This window comes from Vipera ursinii (assembly GCF_947247035.1).
Source record: "Vipera ursinii genome assembly, chromosome: Z".
Taxonomy (NCBI): domain Eukaryota; kingdom Metazoa; phylum Chordata; class Lepidosauria; order Squamata; family Viperidae; genus Vipera; species Vipera ursinii.
This window is the reverse complement of record NC_139517.1, coordinates 4,644,998-4,672,300: the sequence shown is the minus strand read 5'-3', so window position 1 is coordinate 4,672,300 and position 27,303 is coordinate 4,644,998. Positions and strand designations below refer to the sequence as shown.

The 27,303-nt window shown below is 39.5% G+C and overlaps 2 protein-coding genes across 2 annotated transcripts; both read left to right on the top strand.

Moving 5' to 3' along the window:
- Positions 1 to 4,751: 4,751 nt before the first annotated feature.
- LOC310649926 (vomeronasal type-2 receptor 26-like) lies at positions 4,752 to 12,089 on the top strand (the record flags this gene model as incomplete). The annotated part of the gene is made up of 5 exons (XM_083378756.1): positions 4,752 to 4,922; positions 8,498 to 9,148; positions 9,600 to 9,827; positions 10,080 to 10,206; positions 11,188 to 12,089. 5 exons carry the CDS (start codon positions 4,752 to 4,754, stop codon positions 12,087 to 12,089), a joined length of 2,079 nt encoding a protein of 692 aa, XP_083234882.1.
- A 4,762-nt stretch (positions 12,090 to 16,851) lies between these two features.
- On the top strand, positions 16,852 to 24,925 carry LOC310649924 (vomeronasal type-2 receptor 26-like; the record flags this gene model as incomplete). The annotated part of the gene is made up of 5 exons (XM_083378754.1): positions 16,852 to 17,048; positions 17,938 to 18,229; positions 18,565 to 19,425; positions 21,886 to 22,012; positions 24,027 to 24,925. The coding sequence occupies 5 exons, from the start codon at positions 16,852 to 16,854 to the stop codon at positions 24,923 to 24,925; spliced, it is 2,376 nt and encodes a 791-aa protein (XP_083234880.1).
- Between the last annotated feature and the right edge of the window lie 2,378 nt (positions 24,926 to 27,303).

Below are 27,303 nucleotides of genomic sequence, written 5' to 3'. Positions count from 1 at the left end.
TCCTAATGCCATCTTTTGCAATTGTGGATGTTTGATGGTATTACAGATATCGTCACAGGATGGAAGCAGTTCCTAATGCCATCTTTTGCAATTGACTAATGGCAAATTTGTCAATGCCAATGGTGTTCAAGTGGCGCTCCGGTTGTTTTGGGATTGCACCCAAGGCACCTATTACTATTGGTACTACCCTTGCTTGCCTTTGCCACTGTCTTTCTATTTCTGTTTGTAGGTCTTTGTATTTTGTTATCTTCTCTAGTTCTTTCTCGTCTATTTGCTTACAGGCAAATGATATTTCTTGCAGGTCTTCCAATGCACCATTGTTGCTACTTTGTCATGTCACTGCTTGTAGTCAGTCTGTATGCCATTCAGTTGTCACACTCCCAGGAAATCAGGAGATTCAGGCAGTTCAAATGAACTTGAACTCAGTACCATAGATCTGTCAGCCAAGAAATTTATATTGTGGAATCCTTAAGAGAACTTTCTTTGTTGTTGCCCCCACCCTGTGGAATATTGTCCCACCCCATAAGTGAGGAGGACCCTCTCTCTCCTGACCTCTGGAAAGGCATGAAAAGAAGGCTCAGCAGCCTTGCTTGTGGGCATAAAGGAGCACACAACTATGGGACTGGCTAGCACCTTTAAAACCCTTTCCTCGCCTTTTAAATATTAATTAAGAGCAACCTCTCTGTCTGATCACCTTGAATCCATTTCACTTCTCCACAGCAGACTTCAGTTAGCCTTCTCTAAGAGTGGGATAAGGGATGCGGTGGCTCAGTGGGTTAGGATGCTGAGCTTGTCGATCGGAAGGTCGGCAGTTTGGCGGGTCGAATCCTAAGTGCCGCATAACAGAGTGAGCACCTGTTACTCGTCCCAGCTTCTGCCAACCTAGCAGTTCGAAAACATGAAAAAATGCAAGTAGAAAAATAGGGACCACTACGGTGGGAAGGTAACAGCGTTCCGTGCGCCCTTGGCATCTAGTCATGCCAGCCACATGACCACGGAGACGTCCTCGGACAAGCGCTGGCTCTTCGGCTTTGAAACGGAGATGAGCACCGGCCCCTAGAGTCGGAAACGACTAGCACGCATGTGCGGGGGAACCTTTACCTTTACCTTTAAGAGTGGGATACAATGTGGGTCAAAAGTCAAAGAACACCATGACAATCATAGATCTACCCCAGGTCATCCAGAGCCTGAACAGAAATTGTATTCTATGAAATTCTCTACCCTCAATATCCACTTCAGGGAGAATGTGCCCACTGTCTTCTGGGTGAGGTTCAAGGTGTTGGTAATGACCTACAAAGCCCTTCATGGCATGGGTCCGGAATACCTTTGGGAGCACCTGCAGCCGGCATCAACTTCCCTCCGCCCAGTACGCTCCCACAGAGAGGGCCTCCTCAGGGTGCCACCAGTCAAAGAATGCCGACTGGTGGCCCCCAGGGGGAGGGCGTTCTCTGTGGGTGCACCGGATTTATGGAACCATCTTCCGGTTGAGCTCCGGATGGCGCCCAATCTCTGCTCCTTCCGGCGCAATCTTAAAACCCATCTCTTTAAACAAGCTGGCCTGGCCTGATGGGACGGGGTGGGATTTTTATAAATGAATTTTAATTTTAATTTGTATTAATTTTATGGGCATTGTTTAATCATGTTTTAATAATTTTAATTTTTGTATCTAGTTTTAATTTTTGTATCTAGTTTTTATGTATTGCCCTGAGTCCCCTGGGAGAAGGGCGGTATATAAATTAAATTAATAAAAAAAAAATATTGTTCCACCCCATGTATTTTTATAGATCTGGATGGGTGTCAGAGAAATCTCTGCCCGAGGCTCCTACTATGTGGTGTTCTGCAGTTTTCATACTTCTTGGTTCCTCTTCAGTACCTAGATGAGTGTGCTAGGTGGGCTCTTTGGTTGCTATGTGATGAGCTGTAATCAATATAAAGAACTGGCATCCTATGAGGGCTGCTGTCTTTGGATGTGCATTTATGGATGTGCCCTACGCACAGTCACCCATGCGCTCGTGACCTCCTGGCTAGACTAGTGCAACGCTCTCTACATGGGGCTGCCCTTGAGGACCACTCAGAGGCTTCAACTGGTGCAGAATGCAGCCACGCGAGTTGTGATGGGAGTTTCCCGATACTTCCATGTAACACCTCTTCTCCACGAGCTGCATTGGCTTCCGGTTGCCCTCCGGGTGAGATTCAAGGTGCTGGTAATGACCTATAAAACCCTAAATGGCTTGGGTCCAGATTATCTAAGGGAACACCTGCTGCTGGCATCAACTTCCCATCATCCTATGCGCTCCCACAGGGAGGGCCTTCTCAGGGTACCACCAGTTAAGGAATGCTGGCGGGTTATTCCCAGGGGAAGAGCGCTCTCTGTGGGTGCACCGGCCCTATGGAACCAACTTCCCACGGAACTTAGGACTGCCCCCGACCTTCGTTCATTTCGCCGGGACCTGAAAACTTGGCTCTTTGAACTGTCTGGCCCAGACTGAGGGGTTTTAATTTTAATTAGGTTTTAGTTTTAAATTTCGGGGACTTGAATTAATTAATTGTTTTAACTGATTTTAATTTTTGTATGTTATGCTTTTAATTTTACCTGTAAACCGCCCTGAGTCCTACGGGAATAGGGCGGTATATAAATTTAATAAAATAAATAAATAAATCAAATTTAGTGGGTCCTAGGAGGTTAGAGGAAGGAAGAAAAGGGAGCAAGGAAGGAAGGAAGGAAGGAAGGAAGGAAGGAAGGAAGGAAGGAAGGAAGGAAGGAAGGAAGGAAGGAAGGAAGGAAGGAGTTAACATTTATAAATAAATAAACTCCTTAAAGCTATTTCACAATTAAAGAGGAAGGAGTGTTCTAATTGATTTCCCATTTTTGTGATCAAAAAGATTTGTTGCAGGGCTATGAAATATCAATGGTGGATAATTGATTGATTAAATCAGGTGGGGGATCATGTCAGTAATCACATGCAAAAAAAATGGCCCACATCAGGAGACTTTGAGGGAATAGATTAAAAACCCTTTGAAATGAGTGAAAAGAGCCATGTTATATTTTTACTATTTATTATTTATTTTTCAATAAAAACAGTGTTGAAAACTAGGGTTCTCTTAATATTAAGAACGTTCTCTTCCAAAATTGATTCACTCTCTAAAAGTGAATCAATTAAAAACTTTTCTCCAATGTTATTCCTTTTTATCTGGTTGCTTACAAGGCATTACACACTGTTCCCATCCCAAAGGAATCTGAGCAGCTTACAAATTAAAAAGAAATCTCATGATAATTAAATTACAAATACAATAACCAAAGTGCTTAAAGACCTCTCAAAACAATAAAAAAATGTGAGTGTGATCCTATAATATGGTGGGTCCGTTTCTCTTTGGCTTTTTGGAAAAGTCATGCTTTAATGTTCTTCCTAACGGGAAAGTTAGGTAGTTCTATTGTTCCACAGAATGAAACATTTACAGCTAAAGAACTAGCATTTGTACATTTGCATTTGCATTTTCTTTTTTTCTCCTCTAGCTCCTATTCAGTTCACAGTTATGAGTACCTTTTCCTAGTCCATCAATATCATCATTCTGATTTCTACTCAAAATCTCAGAGGAGCTTCACTAACTGTCCATTGATTTCCCCTATAATTACCTAAAGAATATCTGTGAAGTAGATTCTTCTCAAATCCTTGAGGAATTTCAAGGGACAATTACCCAAGAACAGCTCAGGGTTGAAAAGTGTTGTTAGTTGGGTGACCAAAATGCTAGAGCTGCAACAATTTCCTATTTAGGAAAGAATATTTATAGAGGCTATTCTAATCAGTGAGAAGATTTTTTCCCTTATGTTTCATTGTTGAAGGTGGCTATGGTTCATATGTGGTGACAAACATTTTCCATGGCAGTGATAGCAACATTGGCAATGTTACTGTCAGGAGTTACATGCCTTATTCTTTGTACTAAAGCATGTGCTATGGAGAAACCTCCCCTTATTAAGCACAAGTATTTTCTGCCAGGGGATTTCATAGTGGCTGGGATACTGTCTCAATTCTACATGATATCTGATCCAGTTGGTTTCACAAGGCACCCATCTGAAGATCTGGTTGATGAGATTGCGTAAAGAATTTCACTTCTTAACTGTAGCATATCTTAAACCATATATCTTTCTCCAATAGGTTGACGGAGCATAGTCGATTACTCATAATTTTATATTGTATTGTTTTTAAATTTTTGCCTTGTAAACCACCCTGAGTCCTTTGGGAGTAGGGTGGTATATAAACCAAATAAATAAATAAATAATATTACTTGCAGCACAAATTATTTGTTCTGTTTCTTGCTTCATTCTAAAATCAATATAGATTGATTACACTCATATTTCTTATTGGACAAATTAAAATTTTATACATACACACTTATAACAGCTCTCAACTCAGTGATTTCATCATTTTCTTACTCTTTAAATGCTCCACTCTCAAATCACCTTTTGAAACTATATAACTTACAGTATGCCTAAGAGTTACTGATATGTTTTAATAGAATTATTAATGTCCTTTGAAGCAGTTCATCTGTTGCTTAGTGAAAATTATTGGCGGTTCTGCGATGTCATACTTCAGGAGGAGAAATATGATTTGTAATGTATCTCTCATTACAGATATTTCCTACAGAACTATCAACATATCCTAGCCTTGGTTTTTGCTATAAAGGAGATAAACGAAAACAATAATATATTATCCAACATCAGTCTGGGTCTTCAAATCTCAAATAGTTATTTCATGGCGAAATGGACTAACCTGGCTTCAATGGAGCTTGTTTCAACACAGGGCAGATTCATGCCCAACTATAAGTGTGATGTCAAGGATTGGGTGGTTTCTGTCATTGCAGGACCTAACTCTTCCATCTTTCCTTTCATGGCAAACATTTTGAATGTCTACAAGATGCCTCAGGTAAGATTTGTTCTTCAACAAAGTTTTAGTAGACTGTAAGAACAATCTTGAGAGGCAGGAGGAAGAGCTGCAGGCAATTTCAACACTCTGATAAATATAATCTGGGCCTAAACCAGAAGGGTAACTTGAGAAAACATCTCTGGATTGATCCCCAAACACACTTCATTCTTTGGAACATAAAGGCAGGAGAGCAAATGCTATCCAGTTTTCAAGATTGATGTCAGCCTTTCAAGATTATGCAGATTAGGAGACAAAATCCTGAAATCTTCTGTTGTAAAGTTACCATAAAGAATCTTGCAAGTCTAAAAATGCTCCCTCCTTTTACTTTTACAAACTTATTTTTTAAAAAATACAATAACAACAAATAAACTTGGTTTTTTATTTTACATTAGATTTTGTGAATTGGAAATAAAATGGCAAACCAGAGAGGGATGAACAAGTTATTAATTTTTTTTTAAAAAATCCCATTTATATCCCGCCCTTCTCCGAAGACTCAGGGCGGCTTACAATTTAAAGCACAAATCAATCTGCTTAACAATAGCCTTCATTCTATGTATATGCCTGCTTATTAGGGCTTTCGCCCCCCCCCCAAGCGGCATTATTACAAAGTCAGCTTATTGCCCCCAACAATCTGGGTCCCCATTTTACCTATCTCGGAAGGATGGAAGGCTGAGTCAACATTGCAGATGAGATGGATATGTTTTGGTACTCTGCTAGATTTATTCATCAATATGAATCTGAATCAATTAATTATTTGATTTCTTGGATTATTTATTAATGCACTCTAACGAAATATCAGTTCATTTCATGCATCCATTTTCTCACCATGATTTAATAATGAAGTAAAGGATTCATGGACTTGATGAAGTAAAGGGAATAGTTATCTTGATCTTTATATTGCAGAATATACTTCCTTCCTTCCTTCCTTCCTTCCTTCCTTCCTTCCTTCCTTCCTTCCTTCCTCTCCATGAATTTTTCATGATGACTCAAGTAACAAAAAACCCTATGTATTACAAATGAATCAATATGAAATTCAAATAAAATATTTATTTGACCATTAATTCCCTTATAGCTCATTATACTGTAAAATGCATCAAGTACTTAGCAAAAAATACTAGAAACTAAAAGATAAATAGCTGAAATGATGTTCTTCAATTACTCATCCTATCTCACCATCCCGTCATTACTTCATCCCATCATTACTTCATACTATCATTACTTCATTTCTTGAAATGTCTTCCATTTCCTATGAGAAGAAAATTGATGATATGTGTGTATTGAGGGTTTCCTTCCTCAATCAGGACCTAGAAGATATAGATGTCAACGCTGTAAATGTTGGATGTTGGATGTTCGTGCTCTGACAACTGATGAAAAATGCAGCCATTTTCTCTTTGCTTTTAATATGCTTTTTCTGGTATTTAGAAATCAGGCACAGAAGGGGGTGGGGTGGGATGAATGCTCAAGCTCAGCTAGCCATAATAATAATGCTGCTTTGTGGGAACCCAAAGACAAACTGATAACATTTTGCCGGGCTGAAGAGCTACAGAGAAAGCCCGCTTTTTAAGCTAATTGGAGAATGTGAATCACGACAACTTATTGGGAGCAGGAATTGCACTTTGTTACTTTGTTTCCAGGGGAAGGGAATTTAGTTTTTGGGTTCAACTATGTAGTGCCAATACTTTGTTTCCTGAATAAAATGTTCTTTAAGGAAGAATTTTTTTCCTTGAAGTTCTTTTCATGGGTTTCACCTATCGGAACCATGACATTAACCCCAAAACTCACAAACAGCTTCAAAGCTTTCTGGGGTTCACCAACCTTTACCAACAATTCATCCCCTCATTTGCCAACATTGCTTTACCCCTCACAGACTTGTTAAAAACTGACAAAGATGGGGGAAAGCCAAGACCAGGTCAGCGGCTGACATGGACTATGAACTGTCAAACTGCTGTCAAGAATCTGAAAAGACTATTTGTGGTCGAGCCAGTCCTAAAGCACCCCTGCCCAGGGAAACCCTTTGTGATTCAAGCCGATGCCAGCCACGTAGCCGTCGGAGCTGTACTATTGCAAAAGAACCATGAGAGGGTCGTACAGCCCTGTGCCTACACCTCAAAAAAGTTCACTGACTGTGAGAGAGGGTGGGCAGTGTGGGAGAAAGAAGCCTTTGAAATTCATTGGACTCTATTAAACTGGTGGTACTATCGAGAAGGGAGCAAGGTGCCTTTTAACTGATTATGGACTGATTATAAAAACCTTGAGACACTGAAAACTCCCCACAAGCTGTCCCCGAAGCAAGTACGGTGGGCAGAATATTTTAACCAATTTAACTTCACCTTGAATTACATACCAGGGGAAAAAAACTTTTTAGCTGACATTTTATCCAGATTGCCTCAATACAAGAGCCAGCGTGAAGAGGTTAATGAAGCAATCATATCTACACTGCAAGCTGCTTCTCAATTAATGCTACAAAGAGACCCATCTTTGAGAATCCCAAACCCCGATGACCATGGGGCGAGGAAATTAAAACAGGAACTCCTCAATGATTGATAGTTCAAGAACAATCAAACCTCCTTGATGGGCAGAGATGGATTGGCTTACAAAGGGGGGAAGTTGTAGTTGCATGAAACCCTCCACCTCAATGCTCTCCAGCACGGTCACGATGTAAAACAAGCTGGACACTTTGGCTATTTAGAAACACTGCATCTGGTTCATTGCCAATTCTGGTGGCCGGGTTTGAAACACGATGTAGAGAATTATATCAAGAGCTGTGCTGTATGTGCCACCATGAAAAGAATTCCAGGAAAATCCCCTGGACTATTACAGCTGGTTGTGGACCCTTTCCTAGCCATGGGAAGAAATTACTATGGATTTTATAGTGGAGTTACCTGAAAATAGGGGGAAGATGGTGAGTTGGACTGTGATAGATCTTTTTTCAAAGCAGGCTCATTTCATCGCCTGCAAAGGATTCCCGTCAGCCCAGAAACTAATCAAGATGTTTCTTAAGCACATTTATAGGCTGCACAGTGCACCAAAGTGGATAATCTCGACACTTTGCTTCCTGAATAAGATGTTCTTTAAGGAAAAAAATTCTCCTTGATGTTCTTTTCATGGGTTTCATCTATCGGAACCATGACACCAGACATTAAAACATGGTTCATTTTCACTATAATATTTTCTGAATTAATGTATATTTGATGTTTCTCGCTTTGAACTTATATTACAGTAACAGCAGATATATAAAAATTCCTCGTTTCTTCTGAAATTGATCAGACATCTTTCAATATTTGCAACAAACAAAATAAATTAAGAACAGAATTTTCAAAATTAATAAATATTTCATTTTGGAAAACCATGTTCCCTCTTTCTCCAATGTTTAGCTCATTTATGGATCTTCTCCATCAAGACATGGCAAAACACAAGGTGTTTTCTTTCATCAATTTTTCCCAAATGGTGATCAAGAGATTATGGGTCTTCTCCAGCTGCTGTTGTATTTAAAGTGGACATGGATTGGACTGATTTTCCAACCTGAAAAGAGTGATGAAAAATTCATAGAAAATGCTGTTAATTTGTTTTCCCAGAAAGGAATCTGCTTCGACTTCATGGTAGAGACAGTCCAGCCTACATTTACCAATTATGTTGAAAGTTTAATTAATGATTTTCATAAAATATATATTATTATCATGAAGAGCACTGCCAATGTGATAATCCTATACTGTGAAAATCACTACAGTATCACTATTACAGTTTTGCCTGATTTTGAAGAAACGTTAGAGATACCAGTCAAGAGAAAAGATAAAGTTTGGATAATGCCAGCTCAAATGGAATTTACATCACTTTCCCTTCTCAAAATGTTGGATATGGATGTTTTCCACGGTGCTATAACTTTTGAAGTGTCTTCCAAGGAGATACCTGGATTCAATAAATTTCTTCGGATGACGAAGCCAACTTCAGGAGAGGAAGACCAATTAATGAGACTGTTTTGGAAACAGGTTTTTGATTGTACCTTTGCTCATGCATTGGTAGATGATGGAAAGCTGTGTACTGGAGAAGAGAAGTTTGAGAATGTACCTAAGAATGTCTTTGACACCACCATGACTGGGCAGAGTTACAGCATCTATAATGCAGTTTATGCTGTGGCACATGCTTTACAAACCATGCGCCTCCCCACATTTAAACAGAGGAAAATAAAAGTTAGGAGAGAAACATTTTTTACTCAGAAAGCCTGGCAGGTAATTAGAGAATGCATAAAGATTTCCCATTAATCTTGTTCTAATCAAAGAGCTGCAGAACAAACTATAAAGCCAATGAGAACACAGGAGTGATGATTTTTAGTCTACTATCTCTCCATTTTCCTCATCTTTCCAAGATTTGAAACATTTTGCAATTGTGAATAGATAAAAAAAACCTACAACAATGTGGAGGAAAAGGTTTAGATGCTGCAAAATCTGGGCGATTCTCAGAGGTTCAAACATCTGTGGCAGAGAAGAAATAAGATGAGTATTTGTGCAATACTAATTCTATTAATGTGCTCAATTATATTAAATGGATGATCTATAACCTAATACCACTGCTACCCTCTCTCCCTCTCCTCCTCCTTCTCCCTCCCTCCCTCCCTCCCCTTCCCTCCTTCCTTCCTTCCTTCCTTTTTTTCATTAATTTTCTGGTATTGCTTCTGTTTAGCTCCATCACTATTTGAGAACCATCTCTTTTAATAACTCTGCACGACAAAAAGTCTCCTTTAATGAAAATGGAGACTTGAACACTGGATTTGACATTATCAACTGGGTCACCTTCCCAAACAAGAGCTTTGTTAAAGTCAAAGTTGGAAAGATCGACCAAACAGCTTCTTCAGATAATCTATTTGTCATTTCTGCAGAGGACATCACCTGGCCTGCCATGTTTAACCAGGTATTTCCTGCTCAGATTTCAAACTACAATGTGCATTCTTCCCCTTCCATTCTTCTTTTCAGTAATATAGATTTGAACTTGTCCTTCAAATTGTCAGACTGAAGACTGCCAACTTGAAGAAACAATGAGCAGCAATTCTGAAATGCAGAGACATCCAACATTTATGATTTAAAAGTAAAATTCATACTGAAATAGACGTTTCTAGAAAAAAATGTGTGCCTTGCAATAAATCCTGCTTTCACTTTTTGATAGGTTCAACCACTTTCTGTATGCAATGACAATTGCTATCCAGGATACAGGAAGATGAAAATAGAAGGGAAGCCATTTTGCTGTTATAATTGCCTTCCATGTGCAAAAGGGGAAATTTCAAACCAGATGGGTAAGAGTGGTCCTGTGCAAGAGTATTCCATTTTCATAACTGTGGTTCAGAAGGGGAATGTTTATACTACCTTCAAAAGGCTTTTATTTAATCAAATTTCTTTGTAAATAGCAAAAATAAAAATATATTTCAAAGAATTCAAAAATAAACTTCTAATCTTATTTGTTCTAGGTTGTTCCAATTATGGTTTCTAATTAATGCTGAAATTTGTGCGTATAAAAGGAAAGAGATAGGACTGGTATGCAGTTGCTGAATTAGGAGTTTATTTCCATTAAATAATAATGTAACATAATATATATCTTCCTCCCCCTTAATGCTTTTCATGTTTTCCCACCAGAGTTCCTTTATAGCCAGGAACTAAATACAAACAGGTATTGCTTAATTAGGAATAAATTAATCTGCTAAATTAACATTCAGTTCTGCTACCTGTTCTGTACCAGCCTAGTACTGGCCCTGCAGAAAAGGCAGGGACAACCCCTTTACAAAAAGGCAAGAGGCTATAACTAAGCCTGCCAAATTTATTGACATAAAACAGAGCAAACAGAGCCAAACAAAAACACGAACCATGAAACAGGAGCTATTCAAACGGTTGCCTTCAGCAAACCAGCCCTCCCACACATTCTCCTTCTAAACAGTTCAAGGCGTGGCTTCTCTCTGCCTCCTTCCGAGGAGCCCCATTGCCTTCCTCTGTTTACTCCTGATTGACTGCCTCCTGCGTCGGGCGTCCTTGAACAGGGCCAGCTGTGGGTCATCTTCATCCACGCTGTCAGGCTCACACAGCTGGGTCTGCGTAGTGACCAGATGGGAGGGGCCTGGCTGAGGGCTCTGCGAAGCCTCCGGGCTGTTCCCTGTAGGCTCTCCAACACCCCACTCCTCCTCCTCTGAATCGTCCGACCCAACTGCCGAACCCACAGGCTGACCCTGAATCACAACACTACCTGACTATTTGTTGAAATTGGCCATCCTCTTTTCTTTTTCCAGATGCAGTTGATTGCTTCCAATGTTTAGAAGATCGATATCCAAACAAGGCTCAAACTCTTTGCATTCTAAAAAGAATTTCTTTCTTATCTTACAATGAGCCCCTGGGAGTCACTTTGTCCATTGCTAGTCTATTCTTTTCTGTCATCACCATTATGATGCTGGGAATCTTCATTAAAAAGCAGGACACCCCCATTGTCAAAGCCAACAACAGGAACCTCACTTATACTCTTCTCGTTGCCCTTCTGCTCTCCTTCCTCTGCACTTTCCTTTTTGTTGGGCAACCTGATCAAGTGAAATGCCTCATGCGTCAAACTGCTTTTGGTATTATTTTTTCCGTAGCCCTTTCTTGTATTTTGGGCAAAACAACCCTAGTTGTTCTTGCTTTCATGGCCACAAAGCCAGGCTCCAAAATACAGAAATGGGTGGGGCAAAGGATGGCTCTTTATATTGTCCTCTCTTGCTCTTTGACTCAACTCACGATCTGTTTAGCATGGCTGGCGATTTCTCTCCCATTCCCAGATTCTGACGTGCACTCTATGGCTGAGGAAATTGTCTTACAATGTAATGAAGGTTCGACCACTATGTTTTATACCGTTCTTAGTTTTCTGGGATTCTTGACTGCTATTAGCTTCTCGGTTGCCTTCCTAGCTAGGAAGTTGCCTGACAGCTTTAATGAAGCCAAATTTATCACCTTTAGCATGTTGGTCTTTTGTAGTGTGTGGGTATCATTTGTTCCCACCTACTTGAGCACGAAGGGCAAATATATGGTGGCTATGGAAGTCTTTTCCATTTTGGCTTCTGCAGCCGGATTGCTGGGCTGCATATTTTTCCCCAAATGCTACATCATTATTTTGAGACCTGATCTGAATACAAAGGAGCAACTAACAAAGAAAAACTTGTGAATATGGAGTTCAATTTGCCCATTGTTTCAGTGCAAACTTCCCCCTACTCCAATATAAAATTCAGGGTTCATTACATGCTAGAGTTTCTGGAACCTGGAATCGGTACATAAATCTGAACATAGCTTCACCATCATCATCAAAAGCCCAAGAACTTTCTATCAAGCGACCATAATTTTGGTTCCCTTTAGGAAAATTGCTTACAAGAAGAACAGTAGCATACTTCAGTAGAATATTTTGGCTAACTGCAATGAAATGTTGCAAACAATATCTGAGTGCTCACACTTGTACATTCTGAACTGTTGAAATTCAAATTTTCTTCTGGCTGTTCCTCTGAATTAGTTTTTATCTCACTTATGTTTTATTTATTTATTTATTTAGTTATATTTATATACCGCCCTATTCCCTGAGGACTCAGGGCGGTTTACAGGGAATTAAAAATCCAAAATACAAAAATTAAGAACCAAATTAAAAAATATTAAATTAACCCTGTAGTCAGTTAAAAAGAACCCCAAATTAAAAATTCCTCCTCAGTCTGGGCCCGAGAGCTCAAAGAGCCAGGTCTTCAGGCCCCGGCGGAATGATCGGAGGTCGGGGGCAGTCCTCAGCTCCACCGGCAGCTGGTTCCAGAGGGCAGGCGCTCCCACCGAGAAGGCCCTATCCCTGGGTGTCACCCGCCGGCAATCTCTCACCGGTGGAACCCTGAGCAGACCCTCCCTGTGGGAGCGCACTGGGCGAAGGGCGTTTGATGCCGGCAGCAGGTGTTCCCTCAAATAACCCGGACCCAGGCCATGTATAGATGTCAAGATTCAATCTGAATCAGAAGTTGATAAAGTTTGCAAAAAGGGTCCTTAACATTTTACTCCCTTGCCGCTTTCCATTATTATTATTATTATTATTATTATTATTATTATTATTATTATTATTATTATTATTATTATTATTCTGTTTACAAGACTTTAATATTTTATTGGTATAACACTCAGAATCATCTGTGAAGGATATGGTTGGTTTTAAAATGTGATGAATAAATAAATGATTGTGTTCTGATGACCAAGTATCTGAACTTTAATTTTGTGATCATGGAACTGCAATGAGCACAATTATGAGGATCTCTAAGAAGTACTGCTCCTTCAATAACATCATAACTTCAATTGGTCAATTTGTCATCCTCTACACAACCTGTGTTCCTTGTTACCTTCTGGGAGGAGGGGGCTTTGTGGTAACCGTAGCAGAACATCAAGATTCAACCACAGTTTCATTCCATACAGCATTAACCTTGTGAACTCTCAGCCTTCCTCCTTCCGTTATATATTCATGATGGACAGTATTTAATATTTTATTGTTATGTACTTTTAAGGGTGTGGGGCAATACATATGTTGTATGTAGTATGTTTTAGGTGTGTGTCATGTATGTGTTTCACTTTGAGAGCGGGCAACTAAATTTCAATTTTGATGTGTGCCGTTGTGCCCACAGTAAAAAATGACCATAAAGATTATCTTATCTTATCTTTTAAAGAGTGGATATTAAATGGGACAATTCATAAACAATTAAATATGTATTGATATTGCAGAATATTTAAATATCAAGAGATAAATGGAGATAATTGTAGCTGAGAGTTGTCACTTGCTGAGTTGCTGCATGCATCTCTTGATTATATTAGCATCTGTCAGACAATGTTGCTGTAATTTGTTCACAGATCCAGAGGGCTAATGCCTGTGGAGCAGTCTGGCTTCAATATCTGGGAATAGTTTGAATGTATTGAGCCTGAGAAAATGGTTCCTATCCCAAAGGAATCTGCACAACTCACAGGCCTGCTTCCATTAGAAAGATTAAAAAGAAATGTCATGATTTAATTAAATTACAGATACAATAATTGTTGTGTAGTGAGTTCTTTGGAGGCAGTAAGCCGGACAAGAGGTTGCAAACAGAAACATTGCTTTATTGAGGCAAACTGAGAACAGAGGCTTCTGTGCAGCTACTTATATGGTTGGCAACTAGGTGGCGGCCAATAGGTTTAAAGGAACCAATTCCCACCCCAAATCCTCCAATGATCTTCTTGGAGACAGCTTGTCTGGCAAGTCAGTGACCGTTACACAGACACATCAATTGAGCAACCTTAAGCAGCATTCAAAAGACATGTGAAGAAAGCAGTTCAAGTAATTCCCAATACATTACAATAATCAAAGTGCTTAAAAACCTATCAAAAGAATAGATAAAGGTGGGCGGGATCCTATAACATTATGGGTCAATTTCTTTTTGGCTCTTTGGGAGAAAAAAATCATGCTTTAATGTACGCCCTAACACAGACATGTCAAACACAAGGCCCGGGGGCCGGATCTGGTCCGCCAAGTGGTTTCATGTGGCCCACGAAGCCATCCTGGAAACAGTGAGGGAACGGCCCCCACTGCCTTGGCCCTGGCCCAGAGACCCTCCTTCTGCCAGAGACCCCCAGATCTGTCCCACTCCTGCCCAGGCCTCCATAGGCACCCTTGATGCGAATGATGCAGAGCTGGCCACGCCCACCCAGTAGGCCATATGCACTCTAGCCATGCCCACCCAGTAGGCCACGCCCACCCTGGCCACACCCACCCGGCCCCTTGAGGGCAACCACAATGCTGATGCGGCCCTCAATGAAATTGAGTTTGACACCGCTGCCCTAACAGGTCAAAGTCAAATAGTTGTATTGTTCTAGAGAATTTAAAGTTTACAGCTACAGAACTAGCATTTGTTCATTTGAATTTTTATTTTTTTCCCCCCTTCTCTTATCTCTTTTACAATTTTCTGTTATGAGCTCTTTTCCCTAGTCCATACATATCATCATTCTACTTTCTCCACAGTCTCCAAGGAGCTTCACCAAACATTCACTGATTTCCTCTACGATGACCCAAAGAATCTTACTAATGTAGGTTTTTTTCTCAACTCTTTCAGGAATTCTCAGGCACAGCACCAAAGAATAGCTCAAGATTGAAAGGGTCTGTTCATTGTGGGATCAGAATGTTAGAGATGTAGCAACCTTTTTCCTCAGAAAGTATATTTATTCTAATAAGTGAGAGTTTTTTTCCCTCTTATGTTTCATTCTTTCAGATAGAACTGGTTCATATGTAGTGACAACTGTTTTCTTGAAGAAGATGGAATTTTCCATGGCAGTGATGGCAATATTGTCAATGTTCCGACGCGACCTAAAAATCTGTTTGAGCAATCCGGTCTGGTCTGACGGGTTCTGTTGTAATTATTGTTTTAAGGTAACTATCTTCTGCATTTGGGCAAAATTAGGGTTTAATTTGTTTTCAATATCTGTATTTGTGCATTCTGATATTTATGTCACTGTTCACCACCCTGAGTCCTTAGGGAGAAGGGCGGTATACAAATCAAATAAATAAATAAATAAATAAATAAATACTGTCAGGACTTACATGCCCTATTCTTTATACTGAAGCATGTTCTGTGGAGAAACCTCCCCTTATTAAGCACAAGTATTTTCTACCAGGGGATTTCATAGTGGCTGGGATACTATCTCAATTCTACATGATATCTGATCCAGTTGGTTTCACAAAGCACCCATCTGAAGATCTGGTTGATGAGATTGTGTAAAGACTTTCACTTCTTAACTGTAGCATATCTTAAACCACATATCTTTCTCCGATAGGTTGGCGGGGCATAGTCGATTACTCTTATTTCTTGCAGCACAAATTATTTGTTCTGTTTCTTTCTTGTTAGTTCCTTCATTCTAAAACTAATATAGATAGATCACACTGATATTTCTTACTGGACAAATAAATATTTTATACAAGCACACTTATGACAGCTCTCAACTCAGTGATTTTCCCATTTTCTTACTCTTGCTTGCCACTTTTATATATAGTTTTTAAATTTTCAATATTTTATTTGTATACCACCAAGAGTCCCTCAGTTAGGGGGATGGGTGGTTTTAAAATTTGATAAATCATTAATTGTGATTTAATTTCCAAACACCCGAGTTGTGATCGTATGACCATGGAGATATGACAATGAGTGCAACAACAATGACCTGTCAGAAGTAGTCCTTATTCAGCACCATCATAATTTCAAATGATCATTTGGATAGTGGACATTAAATTAGACAACCTATAAACAATTAAATCTTTATTGATATTGCAGTTGTTAAAATGTCAAGAGATAAATGGAGGCAATTGCAGCTCAGTATCATCACAAAACTTCCTAAGTTGTGGCATGCACCTTTTGATTATGAATTACGCACTATATATGCAGTAAATGAATATAGAGAAACAAGCCATTCTTTTTATTCTGCATTTTAAAAAGTGTTGAAAAAATGGACCTCACTGATTACAAAATCTTTCTTTCCTCAATTTCTAACCTGGGATCAACTGGGGATTAAGTTTCAATAGTATTTACAAACATAAGATTCTCTTGCTATTTCCAAAAAAAAGTTATTTTCTATTCAGTGTCTCTGGAAGGAGTCATGGTTAGCTCTCCTATAATTACCAAAAAACCACTTTATTAATTAAATTCCTTCTGAAATCTCTAGGGAGCTTCAGGGAACATAGCATAACAATGAAATACGATTGAAGGGAGCAAATAACGTTTCTTGTTCATTCATGGATGGGATGAAAGAGACAGAGCTGTAATAATCCACTTCTTCAAACTCCACATTTTAAGTTCAAATCAAGCAAGTAAAAGAAGCTGTTGCACTTCAGTGAGGCTTATATTTTTTCAGAAGGAAATTCAGCTTTCTTGTAAAATATGTTACTGTTCATGTCACTGATGATATTACTGCCAGATGTGGTATGCCGTATTCCTGCTACTGCTAGCTGTGTGGTGGGCAAGCCTAATCTTCTTAAGCATAATTATTATCATAAAGGAGACCTCATCATTGCTGGCATTATTTCTCAGTTCTACATGTTTTCTGATGCAGTGGATTTTAGAAGGCATCCATCTGAAGAACTAGTTGTTGACCTCATGTATACTGCTCTTAAGTGTAACATATAATAAAACAGATACCTTTCTTTATATCGTGACTTGAATGTTTAACTTTATTTAAAGAGGGAACATCGGACAGATGGAAATCCTACCTTCCAATTGTATTACTGTAATAGTTAACATATATAAGTGCATTATAGTATAGTATCATCAATATCATTAATACCAATAATATTCAGTATTTCTTGCTGATCCAACCTTCTTGTGTGTATTTAGATGCCCATAAGTACTTCCTGTCTTAAACAAATATAAAGCAACACCTATAATGTCAAGTGACTAAATTAATTCCTTTTATTTCTAGAAATGATGAAAGTCTATGGTTCACTTTTTAATTTATATACTGTAGAATGAATCCCCAATAATGCATTCTTGATCACTCTTTCCAATTAATGAAAAATCAGTGTTTTGGTTTTGAATTCCTTTTGATGGATATTAAAGAAAATATAGTTCTGTGTGCATTTTGGTTTCAAGTCTTAGAAGGTCCTTCAGGCTGTGCAGAGGATAAATTATTTCTTGAACATTTTTCCCCCCCAAGATTGCATATCTGCTTTCTGCAGTTGTGATCCTGGCAAACTGTGCAGTGGCTTTACAATTACATATTTATAGAAAAATAAGTGAAGAAAGAAGATGTAGAAAGTAGGACTAGAATTAGGTCTAATAACACAAGCAAAATGCCATTCATGAATTTTCCATTTGGTAATTCATCCATTCTCTAGTGAAAGATGTTTGTTCTTTCTCATAGAAAATATATATTTCATGCTTTAGATAGTTTTAAAATATATTCAAAGGAAGGCTCAGTTCCAGATGCTACAAAAAAGATCATATTGGTTTTCATGCTATAATTTTATGCATGCATAATTCTCATTGCAGGTTTTTTCTTCAGAACTACCAACACACCGTGGCTTTGATGTTTGCTGTAAACGAGATCAATGAAAACCCTCAGCTCTTATTCAACATGACTCTGGGCATTCGCATCACTAACAGCAATTTCATGGCAAAATGGACCTATTTGGCTTCACTGGAGCTACTGTCCACACAGGGCAAATTCATCCCTAATTATAAGTGTGATATCCAGGAGAAGACAATATCTGTTATAGCAGGACCTAATGCAAACATCTGTCCATTTATGCCAAATATTCTGAATATATACAAGATGCCACAAGTACGAATTACTTATGAATAAATGCCTTTTGTTTCACAATGTCTAATATCCATGCTTGGTTAACTTTTTATTAGGTTTCCATTTAATTAGGTTTCCTGCCTGAGAAGGGGGTTGGACTAGGAAGCCTCCAAGGTCCCTTCCAACTGTGTTATTCTGTTATCCTGTTAAAGTTCAGGAATTACTGAATCAATAGATTGTCAAATCTCTGGCATTCCAATATTAAATTAAAGGAAAAACTGGTTTCTTTCTACATTATTTTTTTCCTGAAGTGTGTGAGGAACACAGTCTGAATCCTAGACTCTAATCCCCAACTATTTTAAATCATTTTTCCCTAGTTTCTGTATGGATCTGCTCCAATGAAAGATAATAGTGAACATAGAGTATTCTTGCATCATTTTTTCCCAAACGAGGAACTTCAGACTAAGGGGATTCTTCAGCTGCTGTTGCATTTAAAGTGGATATGGATAGGGCTCATTTCCCAACGTGATGAGAGTGGACAGATGTTTGTACGGAATGCCCTTACACTGTTTGTCCAGAAAGGTATTTGCTTTGACTTCATGAAAGAGTTGCCCGAAGAAACTTTTGCTAACAACATTGAATGTGTATTTAATTATTTAATTGACATATACAAGGTTGTCATGAACAGCAATTCCAATATTGTGATCCTCTACTGTGAAAACCACATCATTGGCATTTTCAGAATATTTCCCCATTTTTCAGAATATTATGATTTACCAGTAAAGAGAAAAGACAAAGTTTGGATCATGCCAGCCCAGATGGAATTCACATCAGTCCCTTTTCAAAAAACACAGCCTTTGGACTTTATTCATGGTGCCATATCTTTTGCAGTATCTTCCAAAGAGGTGACTGGGTTCAAACCATTCTTGCAGATGAGAAGCCCTAATTCAGAAGAAGAAGATCATTTAACAAGATTGTTCTGGGAGCAGGCATTCGGATGTTTTTTCTTTAAAAATAAGTTAGATGAGGACGCTGGAGTGCTGTGCACTGGAGAAGAGAAGTTGGAGGCTCTTACTAACTCTGTCTTTGAAACCACCATGACTGGGCAGAGTTACAGCATTTATAATGCGATCTATGCTGTGGCACATGCCTTAAAGGCCATGTTTTCATCCAAATACAAACACAGAGCAAGGGCGGACCATGGAAGCCTGATGATTGTCAAGGAAGAAATATGGCAGGTAATAATAAAAGAAATCACAATGCCAAATTGATCAAGCCTCTCTGATGCCATCAGGTGTTTTTTATGACTGAAAAAAGTATACAATTCAGGTTTAGTATCCACATTGTTTACACAAATTCATGGTTTATATTTCATGACAACAGCATGGAGGAACTATGTAAAAAAAGCTCCAGTTAAAAAAATATGATTAAATCAAGCTGCATAATTCAGTTTGAAATTTTGTCAAACCATTTTACTTGGTGATAATCTGTTTATTAATATTATGGTTCACTTGCACAGTAGTACTAGCAACTTCTAAATGGTAGTTGTGTTCATTTATTTCTCCAGATTAATTGCATTTATTTATTGAATTTATATGGACACCATGCACAGTTAAAACACAAAGCTAAAGAATCAACATAATTCAAAAAACAAACATTTGTGTTTGATTTGCTTCCATTTAGCTCCATCCTTACATAACAACAGTCTTATTTAACAACAGTGTTGGGGAAACAATTTTCTTTAATGAAAAGGGGGAATTGGCAACTGGATTTGATATCATCAACTGGATCACATTCCCAAACCAAACTTTTCTTAAAGTCAAAGTTGGAAAGATAGATCCGCTGACTTCTCCAGAAGAGTCTTTCATGATTTCTGAAGAAAACATCATCTGGCCAACCATGTTCAACCAGGTATTTCCTACTGATGTTTCAGGTTGTCTAAAATCCTCCTCCCTACCATTTTCAAAAATCACATTTATCATTTCAGTGACTCATTAGTAATAAAATTAAGGCAATAAAATATGATGTAAAATGAAAGAGCAGAGATCAGATTACACAGGGCTTTCATTAGTAAACTTGTCTTTCCAGAAATCTATGGGCATTTCTGAATGTATGCAATTACCAGATGTCATTTTCAGGTTGTCCTACGTAGGGCATCTTTGAGTTATAAAAGCTGGAAATTATTTAATAATAAACAAGAGACATGCTGAGATTGAAATATCTTATTCCTGTCCATTGCTACCTTACAATTTTATTGTATTCTAACTGCAGATTGTCTAAGAGATATTTTAAAATCCCATCTATTTTCTTTAGTTTTTTAAGTTTAACCTGCAAATTTGTCACCATTAAAACATGGTCTATTTCATAATTTCTACAAGGCTGACTAGATGCAATTGGAACTCTGTATCCCATGAGTAAACTCTCTGTAGTATTTCATTTTAGGACCTATTTGGCAGAAAGAACTGGACTCAATGAAAATGCAGATAATTCCAAAGTTTAATTTCACCTGCAAAGTGTGGGATAAATTACCAATCAGATTCACCTCAAAGGTGCTTTTCAAAGGCAACTGGACATTTTTTTCTTGAAAAATTTTGCTTCTCATCCAAGAAGCTTCTTCAGTTCTCAAGGAATTGAATGTTTCTCAAACATTTTCAAGGAAAAAACCAAGAACGTTTGGGACAACCTTTGGGACAACCATTTTTATTTTATTTATTTATTTTATTGCATTTATATACCGCCCTTTCCCTGAGGACTCAGGGCGGTTTACAGGGAGTTAAAAATCAACCATACAAAAGTTAAAAAACCAATTTAAAAAAGATTAAACCAACCCTGTACAATTAAAAACCCCAATTAAAATAAATTTCTCCTCAGCCTGGGCCCGAGAGCTCAAAGAGCCAGGTCTTCAGGCCCCGGCGTAATGATCGGAGGTTGGGGGCAGTCCTCAGCTCTACTGGCAGCTGGTTCCAGAGGGCAGGCGCCCCCACTGAGAAGGCCCTATCCCTGGGTGTCACCCGCCGGCAATCTCTTACCAGCGGGACCCTGAGCAGACCCTCCCTGTGGGAGCGCACTGGGCGAAGGGCACTTGATGCCGGCAGCAGGTGTTCCCTCAAATACCCCGGACCCAGGCCATGTAGGGCTTTATAGGTGATAACCAGCACCTTGAATTTCACCCGGAGGGCAACCGGAAGCCAATGCAGCTCGCGGAGTAGAGGTGTTACATGGGAGTATCGGGAGACCCCCATTACAACTCACGCGGCCGCATTCTGCACCAGTTGAAGCCTCTGAGTGGTCTTCAAGGGCAGCCCCATGACCTGGACAATTGAGAATCCTCGTAGATATTTAACGATCCGATTAACCAAAATGGAATTGGAGGGGACTCCAATTTGAACAATTAAGCCTTCAGGAAACCTCTAGGATTTTGTGAAAACATGGAAATACATGGGAAATACATAGGATACATGGGAAATACATAGGAATACATAGGAAATACATAGAAAATACATGGTTTCATGAGGACATATAGAGAATGTCACATTATTATGGTGGCATTCATTAAATGTGCCTATCTAATAATACGTTGAATTGAATCCCATATATAGAATTTCTCCAAAAGCTATGCAGATTTGTCATAATATCATATACATAGTGAAATATGAGTGTATAAAGTACAATTTCCTCCTGGTTTAATTTCTAAATAGGCATTACCACTTTCTGTATGCAATGAAAATTGTCATCCAGGCTACCTCAAGAAAAAAATAGATGAGAAGCCTTTTTGCTGCTATGACTGTCTTCCTTGTGCAAAAGGGAAAATTTCAAACAGATTAGGTAAGATGTGCCATGTATGTAATTGAGAAGACTTGTTAATTCTCACCAGCAATACTGTGTACTTATCTGTGTTTAATCTGCACGGTATTGTTCTCAAATGTAATCAGTTATTCAGAATTTAGAGTATTAGCCTCACTGGAGCAAGGTAACCTTGGTATTAGATGAGATGCATTTGAATATTAGTAGCTCAGGTTGGTAGTTGAGCTGTTAGTTTGATCTCCAAGCTTGTCAATTTGGCTGCAAATGTTTCATCTCCATTCGGGGAGAAATCTTCAGTGCGCTTTGAATTTTGCTCATGTGTCAGAACGCTGACCTTAAAATTGGTGTGGATGTTATTTGTCCAGATGTTTCTGAGTCATGGTCAGGATTCGGGCTGTTTGACTGACTGGTTTGTTGTTGTGAATTGAATATGATTCTATGTTAGTATAAAGAAGCAAGAAAATGAGCTCGTCCTTGCTGGAGAGAAGCAGGCACATAGATATGAAACATAAATATTGGTCCTTCTGCCGGTCTGATAATGAATTACAATCTTCATGGATCTTTAACCCTTATAAGTAACTGGAATTCTTGCTAAAACATTTGTCACCTGAGCATGAAGAATATTCAAAATGAAAAAGCTTTTGAATAAAGAGAAATTTGTCCAAAAATTAGGTTATCTCTTTTTAAATGTAGAGAAGTCAGTTATTGTTCTGTACCAGCCTGCTACCGGCCCTTCAGAAAAGGCAGGGACAACCCCTTTTACAAGAAGGCAAGAGGCTGGAATTACGCCTGCCAAATTTATTGCTACAAAAACAAACAAGACACGAACCAAGAAACACGAGCTTTAAGAAACAGGAACTATCCAAGCGGTTGCCTTCAGCAAACCAGCCCTCCCACACATTCCCCTTAAATACAGTTCAGGGCGTGGCCTCTCTCTGCCTCCTTCCAAGGTGCCCCATTGCCTTCCTCTGTTTACTCCTGATTGACTGCCTCCTGCCTCGGGCGTCCTTGAACAGGGCCAGCTGTGGGTCATCTTCATCCACGCTGTCAGGCTCACACAGCTGGGTCTGCATCGTGACCAGATGAGAGGGGCCTTGCTGGGGGCTCTCATCAAGCTGTCCAATCCCCTCAGCAAGCTCTTCAACACCCCCCTCCTCCTCCTCTGAGTCATCCAACCCAACTGCCGAACCCACAGGCTGACCCTGAATCACAACAGTTATTAAGAAGAAAAGTGTTAGATTTTAACTTATTTTCCATAAAATACACCAGTCATTAAGTTAAATGTCCAACCAGATGAGCTCAAAAAGAAGTACCACACCGTTTCTCTGGAAAATAAGCTAGGAAACTCTGACCTATTACAAAATTTTCTGTTGCATGATCCTTCCATCTTCAAACATGACACTGAGATTGATACCAACTGCACTCTTGGTGTCTAATTGACCAAACATATACAGGGCACTTTTCTGCATGTGGATGGTCCCATTCTTAATTTGTAAGAGTGTAATACAAATAAGATGAACATAATTAACTAGAAAAAATGGAGTTGCTTTCATAGCTTCTGTGGGCCACAAAGTTTTCTTCGAGGAGTCCTTGGTAGTCTCTGAGCTTGGTTGTCTTCTTGCAGATATTTCACTACCAAAACTAGGTAACATCATCAGTGCAACATTAATGACTTTGACTAGCACTGATGATGTTGCCACATTTTATTATGAAATGTCTGCAAGGAAACAACTGATCTGAGATCGCACCAAAGTTTCCTCATTTCAACTCTGAGTTATAAATAACTTCCTTGTTATGACTGTAATCCCTTAATTCGGAGTAGAGTCAGGGCAACTGGATGGAATTGAGCATTTACTGGCTGGATGCCTTTCCTGACACCAGGTGGAGTTGGCAGCAGATATTTTTTCTTTGCACCCTAAGAGAAACATCTGCCGCTATTGAATTCTCAACCTCCCAAGTGGAGATTAACCACTAGGCCACGACGCAGCTCTTAAACTCTGATCAATAAATAGTCCTTTCATGTTTTCTTTTGCAGATGCAGTTGACTGTTTCCAATGTCCAGAAGATCAATATCCAAATGAAGCTCACAATCTTTGCATTGAAAAACGTATAACTTTCTTGTCTTATGAAGAACCTTTGGGAATCACTTTGGCCACTGTAGCTGTCTTCTTTTTTGGAACTTCAGCTTTGGTGCTGAGGATCTTCATTAAAGAGTGGGAAACCCCCATAGTCAAAGCCAACAACAGGAACCTCACCTACACTCTTCTCATTGCTCTCCAGCTATCTTTCCTCTGCAGTTTTCTTTTCATTGGACAACCTGATCGAGTGAAATGTCTCATGCGACAAACTGCATTTGGCATCGTCTTCTCTGTAGCCATTTCTTGCATTCTGGGTAAAACAACCATAGTGGTTCTTGCTTTCATGGCCACCAAACCGGGATCCCAAATAAAGAAATGGGTGGGGAAAAGGCTTGCCAACTCCATCGTCCTTTCTTGCTCTCTGATACAAGTCGCAATTTGTGTTGCATGGCTGGCCATTTCTCCCCCATTTCCAGATTCAGACACACACTCCATGGCTGAAGAGATTGTACTAGAATGTAATGAAGGATCAGCCATCATGTTTTATACCGTTCTTGGCTTTATGGGGTTCTTAACTGCTATCAGTGTCACGGTAGCCTTCCTAGCTAGGAAGTTACCTGACAGCTTCAATGAAGCCAAATTCATTACCTTCAGCATGCTGGTGTTTTGCAGCGTTTGGGTAACATTTGTTCCTACCTATCTGAGCACCAAGGGAAAGTACATGGTGGTGGTGGAGATCTTCTCTATTCTGGCTTCAGCAGTGGGGTTGCTTGGCTGTATCTTTTTCCCAAAATGCTATATTATTCTTCTGAGACCGGATTTAAACAGAAAGGACAAACTTATTAAAAAAAAATGAATTATGTTTCTGAGCCTTATAAACTCTCCTCGCTGTTGTGTTTCCTTTTTCTGCTAGTCTTTGCAGTTCGGGAAAACTGAAACAGATTTTTTTTTTCAAAAACGCACAAACTAAATATTTGTCTAATGTTGGAATGTGCCTAGGTTTATAACCGTGTAAAGAAATAAAGTACAATTTCTTCCCATGGCAATTTTGCCCAGCATTTTGCTTGCCATTTACTCAGATTTGTTGTAGTCTTGGGTCTTCGTGGATCATGGATAACGCTTTGAAGGAGGCTTAAGTATAAGATGATAGTTACCAACATCCAATTCAGAGCTCTTAAGAAGCTAAGTCCTTATTGGATTTTGATAGTAGTTTCCAACTTTCTTTTGGAGGGTAGGTTATTGAGTAAATAGCGTAGATTCACTGTCAAAGCAGTCTAGCTCAGTGATGGTGAACCTTTTAAAGACTGTGTGCCCCCAAACTGCCCCCACTCCACCCCCTGCCTCCCTGCCCCCTGCCCCCTCTTGCTCCATCCTCTGCCCATAGGGCCTCCCACCACCTCCACGGCCTGACGCAGCAGATTGCCCAGGTGACCCAGCAGCACCATGGTGGCCTGCCCTCTGCCTGCACCCTGCAGCATCATCTGCACAAGATGGGGTGCGAGGGCAGAGTCTTGTCCCTGCTGTCCAGCTGCCATGTACTTGGCTGCATTGCTCCATGCGGGCCACACCCAGGGGCGACTCTCCTCCGGGGAGGGTTGCTGGTGAGGAGGGGGCCGTGGAGGGAGGCTTGGCTGAGGCGACGGCACACGTGCTCCCAGAGAGGCACACGTGCCATAGGTTTGACATCACTGCTCTAGATGGATCCTTTTCAGTCAGAATTAATGCATGGATGGTAAAGGCCAGGTACATCTATTGGCCATGGGAATTTCGAATAGCAAAAAAACCCAAGAACCCAATCAACACTGACTGATGTTATTAATATTTCTTGTTCCTAAATATATTCAAACACGAAGCCTGAACAGCTAGGCTGTTTTTGCTATACATTTCTATGTTCAGATCAACCAAGATCAAAAAAAAAGATGTTTAGACTCAGGAAAGAGTGCAGAAAAGAGCAACAAAGATGATCAGAGGGCTGGATGCTAAAATGTATGAAGAATGGTTGCAGGAAGTGCAACTAGTCTAGTGAAAAGAAGGACTAGAGGTGACATGATAGCAGTGTTCCAATATTTGATGGCCTACCACTATTTTCCAAAGCACCAGAAGTCAACACAAGAAACAATGGATGGAAACCAATCAAGGAGAGAAAAAACTTAAAACTAAGGAGAAATTTCCTAACATCATCATCATCATCATCATCATCATCATCATAAGTTGGAAGGGACCTTGGAGGTCATCTAGTCCAACCCCTGCTCAGGCAGGAAACCCTATACCATTTCAGACAAATGGCTGGCCAGTCTCTTCTTAAAAACTTCCAGTGTTGGAAGTTTTTAAGAAGAGAACACCACTTCTGGAGGCAGGTTGTTCCACTGGTTAATTGTTCTAACTGTCAGGAAGTTTCTCCTTAGTTCTAGGTTGCTTCTCTCCTTGACTAGTTTCCATCCGTTGCTTCTTGTCCTGCTTTCAGGTGCTTTGGAGAATAGCTTGACTCCCTCTTCTCTGTGGCAGCCCCTGAGATATTGGAACACTGCTATCATGTCACCCCTTACCCTTCTCTTCATCAAACTACACATACCCAATTCCAGCAACCGTTCCCTATATGTTTTAGCCTTCAGTCCCCCAATCATCTTTGTTGCTCTTCTCTGTACTCTTTCTAGAGTCTTAACATCTTTTTTACATCGTGGTGACCAAAACTGGGTGCAGTATTCCAGGTGTGGCCTTACCAAAGCATTGTAAAGTGGTATTAGTACTTCATGTGATCTTGATTCTATCCCTCTGTTAATGCAGCCTAGCACTGTGTTGGCTTTTTTGGCAGCTGCAGCACACTGCTGGCTCATATTTAAGTGATTGTCCACTAGGACTCCGAGATCTCTCTCACAGTTACTATTATTGAGCAAGGTACCACCTATACTATACCTGTGCATTTGATTTTTCCTGCCTAAATGTAGAAGCTTACTTTTTTTCATCATTGAATTTCATTTTGTTAGATAGCGCCCAGTGTTCGACTCTGTCCAGATCCTCCGTATTTTAAGCCTATCTTCTGGAGTATTGGCTATACTTCATTCTAACCACTGCATCACCACAACTTATATTGCAACTTAAATGTGCTTAAAACCATCCTTCAGAAGATTGGAATCCACTTCTTTTTTCTTCTTCTTTCATTTACTGTACTTAATTAATTTTAATTTCTAGGACATTCTTCTAGTGTGTCCTGCACATTTTTAGTCTTTTAAAATG